This window comes from Scomber japonicus, chromosome 9 (assembly GCF_027409825.1).
Source record: "Scomber japonicus isolate fScoJap1 chromosome 9, fScoJap1.pri, whole genome shotgun sequence".
Lineage (NCBI taxonomy): Eukaryota > Metazoa > Chordata > Actinopteri > Scombriformes > Scombridae > Scomber > Scomber japonicus.
The window spans coordinates 12,894,010-12,908,125 of NC_070586.1; the positions used below are offsets into that span (position 1 = coordinate 12,894,010).

The 14,116-nt window shown below is 40.3% G+C and overlaps 2 protein-coding genes across 2 annotated transcripts; both read left to right on the forward strand.

The window, feature by feature from the left end:
* Positions 1-2,988: 2,988 nt before the first annotated feature.
* tal2 (T-cell acute lymphocytic leukemia 2) lies at positions 2,989-3,328 on the forward strand. Its single transcript, XM_053325292.1, has one exon. It carries the CDS (start codon positions 2,989-2,991, stop codon positions 3,325-3,327), a length of 339 nt encoding a protein of 112 aa, XP_053181267.1. The 3' UTR covers position 3,328.
* A 5,877-nt stretch (positions 3,329-9,205) lies between these two features.
* LOC128364690 (UDP-glucuronosyltransferase 2A1-like) lies at positions 9,206-14,082 on the forward strand. Its single transcript, XM_053325281.1, has 6 exons — positions 9,206-10,298; positions 10,768-10,916; positions 11,005-11,136; positions 12,013-12,100; positions 12,535-12,754; positions 13,298-14,082. Exons 1-6 carry the CDS (start codon positions 9,575-9,577, stop codon positions 13,575-13,577), a joined length of 1,593 nt encoding a protein of 530 aa, XP_053181256.1. The 5' UTR covers positions 9,206-9,574; the 3' UTR covers positions 13,578-14,082.
* The last annotated feature ends 34 nt before the right edge of the window (positions 14,083-14,116 follow it).

Consider the following 14,116-nt stretch of genomic DNA (forward strand, 5'->3'; position numbering starts at 1 on the left):
TAATTTATGAGTATTGACAGTGAGGCCCACATACAAGAGACGCAGCTTTAAGGAAACTATTAATAGAACAATAAATCATGTTTATTAGGAACAGTTATTAAAAGTAAGGGGGGAGACAAGAGATCCATTCCCTCTTTAGCGTTTATGTATTAGCTTGTAAAACCTGGTTCATGACAGCTACGCTCGGCCCGCGGTGCTTTACAAGGGACCATTTTTGTTATGTCTGAGTATGAGTAGGAAAGAATCCAGACATTCAGACGTAATTTCACTACAAATTATTCTGCTTTAAAGTCCCACTCCACTCAAAAATGTGTTTTTCTTTTTGCTCCTACAGTCGAATGTCAGAGTTTCACTGTGCAGAGTTTGACAATAGAAAGTTTTCACATTCATCTGCTGAAAGTAGAACGTTTCTGAGCTCATTGAAAATCTCATTTTAAGGGGTGGGCCTACGAGCATGATTTGTCACTTTTAAGTTTGAAAGCCAATCCTGGTCCAGTATTCAATTTACACTTCTGTGATGTGGAAACTTGAAGCCTCCAGCACACAAACACAGACTGGACAGGACAGTAGATGTTTCCCACTTGACTGTAAAGTATTTAACTTCTGTCATTTTTAATGAGGGAAGGAGGGCGAGAGACCATATCAGACACAAATTATTATTATAAGTAGAGTAATTTATACATCTCAACAACATGTCTGGAGGGAATCTTTAACAGGAAAGATTTGGCCAGAGAAGACATAAGCTGATAGTTATTTGTCTTCTTAACCCTTTACATACTGTTCATATTCAGGCTTTTCTCAGTATCCCTTCTTAATTAGTCTCTATACATCATTGTGTGTGTAATTTTGTGTATCAGTTGCACTAAAACATTTTTAGATAACTAAAATATATTTAAATTTTTCTTGTATATTCTAGGTCACATGAAGATATGTCATCAAATTTCTAGCTGAGAGAAAAGTTTTTAATGTTTTTTTCTTCTTTCAAATGTAAAAAAAATGTTCAAATTAGACCCTGAAGAGTATGTAAGGGTTAATACTACTGTATAGACTACAGAACATTAAATGGGTAGAAAATGACTGTAGTGTCATCTTTCATTGAAGCCCTTCTAGACTGAGTAGACCTGATGAAACCGCCAAACAGACTCTCATCATGTTCTTACACTTAATTCAGTGTAATTAAAATGAGAAGGGGGGCTTCACAGATAAATTACAGGTCAGGTATAATCTTCATGTGGCCTTGCAGGTGTGATGAAGGTCAACACACTGGCCGAAAACGCCCCGAAGTCAGCGCTGTGGAGGCAGGATGGAGCCAGAGTGTCGCACTGCCCAGCCTGCAGGTGCAGCCTCTTGGACGTGCAGAGCGGCCCATGAATGGCCGATTCAGAAAAACGGCCCCCATCGGGCCTGTTCTCCAGGCCCGAGGCTAATCCCAGCCCCTAATCGGATTATGTAAATTCCTACTCCACACAGAGACTTTTATGGAAGGCTGCGTCTTTGAAACAACACTTGAAGGGTGTAAAAAGAACAGTGACAATTGGTTAAACTAGATTTTTTTTTTTTTTTTTTTTTACTGAGCGGAGGTTGAAAGTGGGAGGCAGAGAGGTGGGGATGAGGGGGAGCAGTGAGGAGTGGTTGGAGAGAGGTGAGTCAGGACGCTGTAATTTATGTGTGGCCCCTTGGAATGGCTCAACAAGATTACCATAGTCATAACAAAACCCATATTGTTCGACTGTCAATCTGGATATGGTATTTTTACCTTTTGTGGCCCAATCAGGCTGAATTCAATAGCAGGGCAGCCAGTGATATCAAGCTCTTTTCCACGGCGGAGGGGACAGTGGGTTTGTCCATGCCTAATGTCAGAGAAACAGAAAGGAACAAGTGTCCACAGCAGTAAAAGAAGGATCAGACAGATGAACGTCTCAGTTTCACTTCAATGGGAATTTATTTGTCACCTTTAGTGCTAACCTTCAAGGATTAAATGAGCAATGAATCATAAAAGCAGCACAAATAGTCACTTAAAAGGCTGTTGAGGGGCTGAGAGTGGACAAAAAAAACTGAATCCCCTCAAATGTTGCACAAAAACACATCAAAATCACTCTAACCATGATCATATTATATAATCTAATCATGGAGCTACCTCAGTTAGGTTGTTAGGATAGACAGGAGGGGGGTGTGTGTTAACAATCACTCCTCAGTTAACGCCAACCTCACACAATGACAGAGCGGAGAGGCTCCACGACAGCACACGTCACACAATAGGGTTCACTCTGCTATAAAATGTGGTGGGATGCGAGCATGCAGCAGTCTTTCCCCCCTACTCTCTCCCTCTCCCTCTCTCTCTCTCTCTCCCTTTCTCTGTCTGTACCCCATCCCTCCCTCTCTGTCTCTCTCCCTCTTTCTCTCTCTCTCACTCTCCTTCCCTCTTACTCTCAAGGATCTCTCAGCGAGCATGAGAAGACACAACTGAGTGGACATTCACACCAGACTCCCGCAAGCGGTGGACACTGATGACCTGGCAGCACATTCGCAACTCTGCACCTGAGATTTCTGCACGTTCCTAAAAATAAAAAGACACAGGTGAGAATTTTTTTTTCCATCCTTGAGGGCATGTGTTTCCACTTTGATCAAGTAAATAATTTATCAGTAAGCGCGTGTAATGCTATGTCTCACAGCATGATGCAAAAAGTGGGAGATTAAATGATTTAGATGTATTAATGATCATTATTTGGGTTTTTGTTGTTGAAGAACTGTTTATTTAACCAGTAGGTATCTTGAAAATGAATTGACATTTAGAGGGAAGGCCTTCTATTTTTTTAAAACAAGGAAAAAATATGAGGGCAATCCTTCTCGAAAAGAAGCAGAAAACAGCAAAATTAACATTTAGAAAACATTCTTGTTGGTTCCCACTTATAATTTGAATTTTTTTGTGCCTGCCTGACAGACATTAACTCTTCTACATTTCTCCTTCCAGTCAGTCGACTAATCACCATGACCAGAAAGGTGTTCACCAACACGAGGGAGCGTTGGCGCCAGCACAACGTTAACACGGCCTTTGCCGAGCTCCGCAAGCTCATCCCCACCCATCCTCCGGAGAAGAAGCTGAGCAAGAACGAGATCCTGCGCCTGGCCATGCGCTACATCAACTTTCTGGTGCAGCTGCTGGAGAGCCAGAGCGGTCAGCCGGCCAGCCATTCGCCCACCGCTCTGCTCACCTTCCTCAGAGGAAACATGGAGCAACTGCACTCCCCTCCTCACCCGTGGGCCATGACGAGTGACACCGAGGCTATGTCACCTGGGTCCAGCTGCGACAGCACAGAGGCCTGGTAGAAACCGGAGACCCTGAAAAAGAAAAAAACATCTTGAGTGGACTTTCTGACTGTCTCTCTGGGTCTAAAAACTGATCCTTCCTCCAGACTCTTTTTTTTTTTTGTCTCTGCATGTCAGCACCTCCTGAGTCAGGTGGTTCTGACCCGTGTCTCAATGCAGAAGATGCAATATTTGTGTGATGTTTGTGGATTCCACACGTGGCTGAAAACGAGGCACCGCCACCACGCCGATCAGTGTTGAAATATTATTTGGAGGTGAAAATTAATTTACATTCTGCATGGATGTGTAGAACCTGGATGTACAATATTCCTTTCATGTCTTCATATTAATATTCCTTGTTGCCGGCCCGCCTGGAACTAATTTAGTTTTGCAGTAAGAGGGTGTTTTGCCAATGAGGAAAATGGAGGGGATTAAGGAATTTCTCATTTCAAGCAATAGATTCAGCGAGGCATTTGAATAGATAATGGCTCAGCCAATTCTCCAGACTGTAATCGTCTCAAAATAGCCAAGGGCACTTTTTTTCTTTTTTTTAAAAAAATCGACATGCTATTTTCTCCTGAGAAGACTAAATCTGACCTTTCTTTTCAATTATCAAGGTTATGTGAATTCAGAAGAATCAATTCTGTGAAAGCTTTTCTTTTCAGTATTGATTGATTTTCCATTTCTCCGAGCTAGGATTGGGTTGAGGAAGTTTGGCAAAACTGACAATCCTCTTTTAATAATGATAAGCTTCACGACACAAACTCTTCTCATTTAAATGTGTTTTCATCGAACTTCTGTTTTTTGTTTTTTTGGGTACAACACGCATGTCATATAGCCAAAGAATATGAATTGATTGTCTACTGTGAAGAGTGTGCTAATTATCTTCTGATACCTCTTTTGTAAGTTATTTTTGTTTGCTTGTGAATATACAGTATGTTATTTATTTGAACTATTTATTTAATAAATGATTTGTTAATAAAACACTTTCTGAATATTTTTAGTGAAAGCACCATGTTATTTTATAACCATCACACACTTAACAAATGTTTTTTTAGCAACAATTTCTGAGTAATTTCATATTACTACCAAAGTCGTAGCAGGTTTTGGGAATAAGGTGTTCTCATTATAAGTTTGCTGTCTATGGACACAACTGTCCAACAATGCAACGCACAAAGGACGAGCTACATTCTAAAGTGCACATTGTGCTATCAATTTGTTAGTATGTTGACGTTTTTGTATACTACCCATAAAAATAGTATATAAGCTATATGTTGTATACAATTACTACACAGAATGGACACTTGGGACATTATTTCACACCACATGAGACACATCAGATCTGAAGTTAAGAGCAGAGCTGCTGCCTTACTGCGGACACTCTTTGTTTGTGCTCAAGAAGCCCGAAGACATTTGTAGACAAGTCCTGTGATGACCATGTGGACACAAAGCTGACCTCTGCACTCCGTCCACTGACCAGAGGCCTGAGAGAGGAGCGCTGAAAGTGACAGCTTAACTTGTGACCCTGAGGTCATCCTGGGAGTCAAACACTGCCCAGTTGACCAAACACGCAGATGGACAAGAAGAAATTCCCAGTATGTTTAAAAATGCCATTTAGTTGCTGCACACGATATCTGATATAACTGAATTCACGATGACGAGTATAACAGCAGGAAATACTTGAATACTTGATATTTACAAGACGAGAGGCAGAAATGCCAGATTCCATCAATGAATATCTGGGTTAGATATCTGGTAGATTTTAATCAATCTAATGTAAACTAAAATGGAATAAAGGATTACAATAAAATTTTGTGCTGTGCAATTAAATGTAAGCATTTATGAGAAACGCCATTTAAGTATAAAAAAAACCCCAGATGAAAATCAACTGTAGTTCCAATTAGGGCTGCAATGCTTACAGTTTTCATTTTTTAAAATTTATTGCCAATTAATAAACTAGTTGTGTAGATTATAAAAAGCCAAAAAAAATGTTGCTTTTTTAATTCCTAGAAAGCAAATTCTTCACATTGCTTGTTTTTTCTTAGGGCCAACAGTCCAAAACACAAAGATATTCACATTACAAACATAAAAACAGACAAATTCTCACTGTAGAGAAGCTGCAACAAGCAAACAATACATTCCCAATTGATCAACTAATTGATTAAATCACTCAATACAAACTGTTTTTTTGTTTTGGTTTTTGCACCCGACTCCACATTTGCAGTGATGTCACCAGGACGTTTACACCGAGGTCAGACATCTACATGCCTAATCGCCTATTGTGGCTTTGCAAAATGTGCCCCATTTCTCAGGCAAAAGGCTACAACTAACTGAGCTGAAGAGTAAACACCGAGTTGGTTTCGGAGCGCTTTCACCCCGGCTATTAAACTCTGGCTAATGGTGTGTAAACGGAGCAGAGGGCAGCTGGACACACTGACTGACTGACGGGCTGTGGGAGCTGACAGGTGACTCTTTGTAATCCTACAAAAAATACTAAACAAATCATATTGTAGCGGGACGATGATAACCACTGTACAGCAGCTCCCACAGCTTGTTTTTGGGGAGGCATTTACCTCTTGTGCAATTTCACAGTGAATTGAGCAATTTCATGGTGAACTGAAATAACACTTAACTAGAACTGCTGTGTTTATTAATAGCTAAAATGCCTGATAATATGAGAGAAGCAGTGCGGCAAAATGGATACTTCTTTGCATGTTGAATATGTCATTTATTATCCAGTCATCATTTGAAACTGGATAGGATGGCATGTGGCAACTTTTGCACACATGCTGTCAGGCTATAAAATGCATTTTGCTGATACACCTTATTTACAGAATTTGCCCAATCGCGGTGTGAACACTGCTCTGACCTTAACTTTCTAGCAGGATTATGAAACCCTGCATTGAAAATAATAACAAATCTGTACACGTCTCATTCCCTCAACCAAGTATCTTTGCCTGATTGACTATTCTCTCCCAAGTATGTGGGTAATCGTCTATTGAGAGCACATTTCCTTATCAGTGTCTAGCACACTGTCTGAATCCGTTATCACAATGGGCCAGATCAGTGCAGGCAGCCCCTCGCTCTCCCGGCTGAGGCGCCCATGAAAAAGAATTTCTGGAGTTGGGTGCCAACCGATAGGCCCTGAGCTCTTTATCCCCTTAAAGCCAATTCACACTCTGCATGTTTAAATATCTCAGCTCAACCCCTGCCCTCCCACTCCCGTCATGCACTCGAACCCCCCCCCCTCCAACCCACTCCTCCCCCGCCTTTCCTCTCGCTCTCTATCACCCCTACACGGCTGCGAGCCCAAACATGCACTGCCGCCGCAGCCGACCTGCAGCCCGGGTGGGTGGGATGCAGGTGCAGGCTGGTTGGAGGGTGAGAGAGGAGGGGAGTCCTCCATTGTTGGGCTGGACAGCACCCTCTCTCCTCTGGAGCACCCACTGATGGGGGAGCCCACTGACAATCACACATCCTAATCTGATTATGCAAATATCTACTTCAAAAAGCAATACGCTGTATCCCTTACCCTGTGGTGGGAAGGCAGAGCAAGGGAGAAGGAAGTGAGGAAAGGAAGCACCAGGAATGTAGTGAGAGAGGAGTAGAGGGTTGAACTCCTCAGAAAATTAAATACAAGAGCAATACACAGTTATGATTCTGCATGCGAAAAGCTAATATACCCATCATTTGTTTGTTTACAGATCCTCTGCACCACCAGGGGAGGTCTGAGGACAACACAGCACACACTTCCACACTATGAATGGCCACTGACTCCCTCAACAGGGCATTGAATCCAATATTCAAATGCTTATTGTTTTTCCAGACGCTCCTGAATCCAACGTCAAAAGGAATCTACAATGTTAATGAGGGGGACAAAGTACCCAGAGTAAGATTTAAGACGCCCTCACAGTTTGAGGTGACATTTCCCAGAAACAACACTGGCTCAACGCCACTGGTTCCTAAAAGGCATGGTCGACAACCCCCCACCTCCCCAATATTCAAACCGAGCTGACCCCTCTGTTCCCAGTTGGTTTCTGAAATCAGCTGCCTCATTCGACTGGTAGATACATCTTTAAAACAAGAAAACATCAACTGCTCTGTGAGGCAGTGCTTTGGCTCTGAGCTAAATGTTAACACCAGTAGGCTAAGTACCAGTAGATATTTTAATTAAATGTGTTAATTGGCACTAAACACAAGTCAAGCCGAGGCTGATGGGAATGTCGTCAGATTTCCAGGTTGGTCATGAACCAAAGTTTTGGACAGAGTAAAGGATGAACAGGATGTGCAGACATTTAACATGTAACCACTAATATAAAGCCCCTTGTGTTGGTACTAAAGGGGATTAGAAGATTTCATGAATGTAAAGAATTTCACGGCAATCCATCATGGATGTGTTATAGACACTGCATATCGGACCCAAAGGTAGCGTCTAATCAATCAAATAAGAATTGATCGACTGGTACAAGAGTCAAACAAAAGTTTCTCACATTGGGATTGGGTTAAAGTCACAGATTTTAAATTGGCTTTTCGAGGCACGACAAAAGTTTTGCAAATATAAAACCTTCATGGATTTAAAAATATTACTGCAAATAGTCATAATTCATCTTATTTGTAGTTGGAGGTGTCCTGTCAACATTTTTATAGAGGTTTCTTTCATAATGGCGGTCTATGGAGAAAATGCCTTTTAGACAGCAGGGGATTTTTTTTCACTGCGGTACCGGGAGTGGCCTCTAGGGCTGGGTATCGGTCTATCGGTACTCCTTGCCTTTAAGATATCGATCAAAATAAATATAATAAATAGTATCGATACCAAGTAGCATCGAAACATCTCCCGTCAAATGATACCTACTATTGATCTTTCTTGCAACCAGAGCTAGAAAATATAACTATTTGTATGAACTTGCTCATAGCAAATCAACACAAGCGTTGTCTGATGTATTGCGATGTGATTGGCCCTCTGCCGCAGCAGCTGAATTTGAATTAGTGCACTCGTCTGTTACACCGAATAAAAGCACAAAATGTGTCATGGGTATCTAATGAAGTTCTCAGTTGCTATCGGTATCACTTAAAAAAGGTACTTGGATTGGTACTAGTACTGTAAGTTTTTAAACATTGTCCAGCCATAGTGGCCACAAGGCAAAAACTGGCAGCAAGGCTGAGTGGCACCTGATCCATCTCTCTTTATACATCCACGCAACCCATTCAATAGTTATTTTGATATTTCAGTCTGTACAAAAGTGGCACACAGACCAACACTGCCATCCCTTGTATGTATGTAAGTTTTTAAATGCCTACATAAGAACAAAACCAACAATGAAATAAAATGATTATTAATTCATATGTTTTAAAGTATGCAGAAAGATAATTGTTTTGCTCTGTGTCTTAATAAACATACATTTTCCAAAGTGTGCCATGGTGCTTTCAGCTGTGAAACACTACAACGCAATATACCTCTTCTCTTTGTTTTCTGTGTTCAGTCATTTGATATTAATGTGGCATGGAAAAGTCAGTTGTTAAAAACAAAAACCTACCTAATAACCTTTTTAACATGTATTTCATTTAATAGTGACACAGTAAACAGGAAATATAACATTATGTATTGTATGACTGTTTTTAATTGTCTGATTAGTTTAATGTAGGCATTTTAGATCTTCCATACCCTTGAGCCAAGCTGCTGAAGTGGTTAAATATAACACTGAGGGATTTGTCAACTTTTCTAACCTTTTTTTGCACTGTGGCAGACTCAACACACAAACAACCCTAAAGTCATGAACTTACATCTGCACTCTCACACAGATGTGTTTATGTGTAATCACTAGGACTCCTAAATGATGTCTAGGGAAATTTTTGCACAAGCTCTCACATGTGATCACAACTTCCTCCGATTACGCAAGTGTGTGCAAGCCCATTTTCCTTTTGTGTTATTATACTCCGTCTCTCCGCAGCTGCTGAGTACAATCTGGTATTTTAAAGTCTGCTTTCTCATCAAAGGATTTCTATTTGTGGATTTCTAGTACAGGTTGGACATTATTCTTTTTTTCCCTTTTTTTATCCTGCATGGATAACTACTAACCGTTAACTTTACAACCATTACCTTTCACCTGTCATCACTTGCCTGGGGTGCATTTGTTATCTAATGTATCACGCTGCACAAAGAGGAACGACATGCCAGAGTTCAGCTTTGTTTAGTTAATAATTATTCTTCTGGGAGCGCCTCTTAAAATCAGTCAGGCCACAGTAAGTTTTCCCTGTACACACAGTCACCATGAAGCTGGGGCTGCGTCTTTCTTTTTGTGCCCTGCTGGTATTTTGTGCGGCAGGGTGCACAAATGGAGGGAACATTTTGGTGTGGTACACGGAGGGCAGCCACTGGATTAACATGAAGCCAGTGCTGGAGACGCTGATCGACAAAGGACACCAAGTGACCGTCCTGGTCCCAAGCGCTTCTATGTTCATGAACACTAGTGAGCCATCTCGCTTCCGCTATGAACCCTTCCAGGTCTCGGTCTCAATGGAGGCCATGGAGGAGTTCCTTGAAGAGTTCCTTTATTTCTCCATGTACGAGATGGATCACATGAGCTACTTGCAGATTTACATAAGATTTATGGAGCTGATGAAGGTCGACCTGGCGTATTCTTTGAGAACTCTGGATGGTGTGGTGAAATCAGAGGCCATCATGAAGAAGCTGAAAGAGGCCAATTATGACCTTCTTCTGGCCGACCCCATCTACCCCGGGAGTGACTTATTAGCAGATATGTTGGGCATCCCTCTGGTCTTCTCCCTGCGCTTTTCCCTCGCCAATAACTGGGAGAGGCAATGTGGTCAGCTACCTGCTCCACCTTCATTTGTCCCCGGTGCTATGAGCAAACTGACCGACAAGATGGATTTCAGTGAGAGAACTTGGAATTTTCTCTTCTACGCCTTACAAGATGCTGTGATTACTAAAGTTATTTGGGAAGAAGTAGATCAATATTACTCAGAGGTCAAAGGTGGGTAACTCAGCCATATGGGCTGTTGATGATACTTTATATTGGTTTTAGGGCTGGGCAATATGGGCAGAATCAAATAAATATTTTTGACCAAATAATTCGATAGATATATTTTGACAGTATTGTAGGGATGACTATAGGTGCTTTCACAAAATATTTACGTAATGAGATTTTTGATAACTAATCATCAGTTATGTGGATGTAATGACAAAGTGGATAAATGCAGATAATAGAACATTGTGTTAAGCTCAGACAGTAATGCAGCCTTTAAAATAATAAAGAGACTACACTAATTCCATATCACGATATTCAAAATATCTATTAATATCACAACATAACAATATACATTTTGCCCAGCCCTAGTTGGTGTAATTGCTTTCTATTATTTATAATGCTTTTATATCCAACATTTTAAAATCAGCAGTCTCATCAACAATGCTGGTAATACTTTTCTTCTGCATTGTGACAGGAATGCCCACAAGCGCGTGCGAGTTGATGGGTAAAGCAGACATTTGGTTGATTCGAACTTATTGGGATTTTGAATTTCCTCGTCCTTTCCTCCCGAACTTCAAATTTGTTGGTGGGATCCACTGCAGACCGGCTAAACCCTTACCAAAGGTAGTGTTAACTCCACAGTCATAGTTTTTACATATACATATAAAAATATCAGTCGTTTTGCATCGTGATGATACCTCTCTTCTTACAGGATATGGAAGAGTTTGTGCAGAGCTCTGGAGATGATGGTATAGTGGTTTTCACTTTGGGGTCCATGATCAAGAACATCACCTCTGAGAAGGCAAACATGATCGCATCGGCCCTCGCTCAGGTCCCACAGAAGGTCAGAGGACGCTCTTTTAAGTGAATAGACTTGAATGACCTTTAACGCACAGCTTTATGGCTATGAGCATATTCGGTTGCAGAGCTTATGCATGGCTCAAACAAATGAAATTGCTCTTTTTTTTAAGCAAAATAACGGTGGATTGCTTGCACTTACACTTACAATTTCTCACTGCATAGAATGAGGTTTACAATTTTTTCTTGCATGAAAATCAACTTGAAACTTTATTATAGAATCATAGTAAACATTTTGCAAGATTTTATTCTTTGTGTTACACTGATGTTTTATGCCAATCCAATAGCAAGAGGACTGTTATACAAACCCATTTAATTTTAGTAGTCGTTTGTACATTTACTGCTTTTTGACCATCTTTGAAATGTTCACTGTAACAAATTATCTACCTAAAGCAAGTTTCAGGTCAAAGACAAATGTTCATACCACACTGGCAGCATAATAAACCAGCCCCTCCCTGGAGCTTTGCGTATACAAACATGTTTTTTTAAAACATTTTCTTAACTAAATAAAATTGTATTTGTCTGGTTGAATCCAGTTACTGTAATAGGAGTTGGGATTCTCAAAAATAAGTAATGATTATGGGTTGGATTTAATATTTTCACCTAAAACCAAAAGAGAATCAATAAAAGAAATAACCCTTTTTCAATATAAAAGTAAGCTTTAACATAAACGTCTTACTTTTTTAAAACTATAGCTAATCAATAATATAGCATTTATAGACTGCTTTTAGCTTCATAATTAACATTTTTCTATCAACTGAGTGTGCATTTGTTGGATCTGCTGCATTAGATTGGAGGGATGGATACTAAATGGTACAACATTTGCAATGAGTTAATCTGAAAGTCTTTGTTTATACTGTAGGTGCTGTGGAGATACAGTGGAGAAAAACCAGAGACTTTGGGTGCCAACACCAGAGTGTACGACTGGATCCCTCAGAACGACCTGCTGGGTAAGTGAAGCTTTTGTAAAAGACGCTGAACAGTGATCCTTAAGACTTGGTTTTAAATGAAAGGTGGTCTCCATCACACAGGATCTTTTAGATTATTTAGTCTGACAGTGTAGTATCCTTAAGAGATTCACCAACAGGGAAATTTTGATTGCTATGAACTTATTAAAAAGGCATTTAAACTGTTATTTTTCAAGGGGAAGTTAACTGAGCAAGTAGATTCAAAGACTTCAGCTGAAGTTGAGAGGTTGGCTTTTACTATTGTTTTCTGTCCAGTTTTTTCCAGTCTGAAATCTGCTCTGGCAATCTTTCAGCCACAAGCCTCTGCCAACACTTATTTTTATGCGCGATAACGTACATAACTGATAAGGTGTACTGTGACAGCCTTTGACTCATGAAAGTAATGTATGTTTGAATGTTTCATGTTCTTTGATCAGGTCATCCAAAGACCAAAGCTTTTGTCACTCATGGTGGTACAAATGGGATTTACGAGGCCATCTATCACGGTGTTCCTATGGTGGGCATCCCCATGTTCGCTGACCAGCCAGACAACATGGTCCATATGGAGGCGAAGGGCGCTGCAGTGACTGTGGAACTGAACTTTATGACGAGTGAAGATCTTAGAGATGCAATAAACACTGTCATCAATGATAAATCGTAAGTTGTCTCACCAACAATTAAAAAAGGAAAGGTTCACAATTTTTCAACTGAACATTAAAAACAGCTTTGCTCGCTGTAATATTTCCTCCTGTTCATATTGACCATTATAAAATCCCCAAGTAATGCACTTTCAATGTAAGTGGGGGAAACAGTGTTTTTGTTAGTCTTTGTTTTGAGCAAAAATGTATTTAACCAACCAGTCAGGGTAGATACCCGCCCATCTAGAGCCCAGTTCTGCTTGAGGTTTCTTCCCATTAAAAAAAGGGTTTTCCCCTTGCTGCTGTCACTTTAGGCTATGTTCACACCGTATACAAAAAAGAAAAATATGTCTAAAATTATTAACCTACCCTTTAAATCTATGTCAGGCATTGAGAGATTATTGCATTTGCAATACAGGTAAGATTTATGACATGTTATAAAAAGGAGACATAAGATAATGCAGTATGTTAGAGTTTCAAAGTCCAATAGATTAGAAAACCACTTGAAGGACTTCAATGAATAAAAAAAATAAAATAAAAAAATGTGTATCCACATTCATAGGTACAAGGAAAATGCCATGCGGCTGTCCAGCATCCACCACGACAGGCCGATGAGCCCTCTGAAGGAGGCGGTATTCTGGATCGAGTTCACTATGAGAAACAAAGGGGCCAAACACTTGAGGGTCCAGGCACACGAGCTCACCTGGTACCAGTACCACAGCCTGGATGTCCTGGCCTTCCTCCTCGCTGTCGTCATGCTCCTCGTATTCCTCTTCATTAAGACCTGCAAATTTTGCTTCCGGAGATGCTGCAGCAGAAAGAAAAAGACAAAGGCTGAGTAATGGACTGATTTTACATCTCATGTCAGTAAAAAAAAACAACTGCTGGTCCACAACACATCATGTAACCTGAGATCATACAATGTGACCTGTGAAATCTTTGTTTCAATATTTGCCACCACACACAAAACATAGACCAATGTTCTTCCAAATGAATCTACTGTCTCTTAAAACTCTAATTCTGTTTGAACATATCTGTAGAAGACCATGTACTTTGTTGTTGTACTTTTTTGTTTTACCACGATAAACTCAGGGTCAGTCAGCTTCTCCTCCAGCCTGAAGTTAAAAAACAAACAGTTAACCTCTACACATACAAATACCGTGTATTTGCTTTCCTCATAAGTGGACATTTCTTTTGCTTCCTCCTTGATGTATCGTCAGTAATCAGTGCAATCACATGCAGGTGCGCATTTTCTATTTGCACATTTACACCTGATGTCAATAGGTCATTAAAAGCTGGATGTTGATTGGTTGGTGTAAGTAAAATGAACCAAAAAAAAACAGACAAGGAGATTTCATTCTGTGCATTTACTTGGTTAATA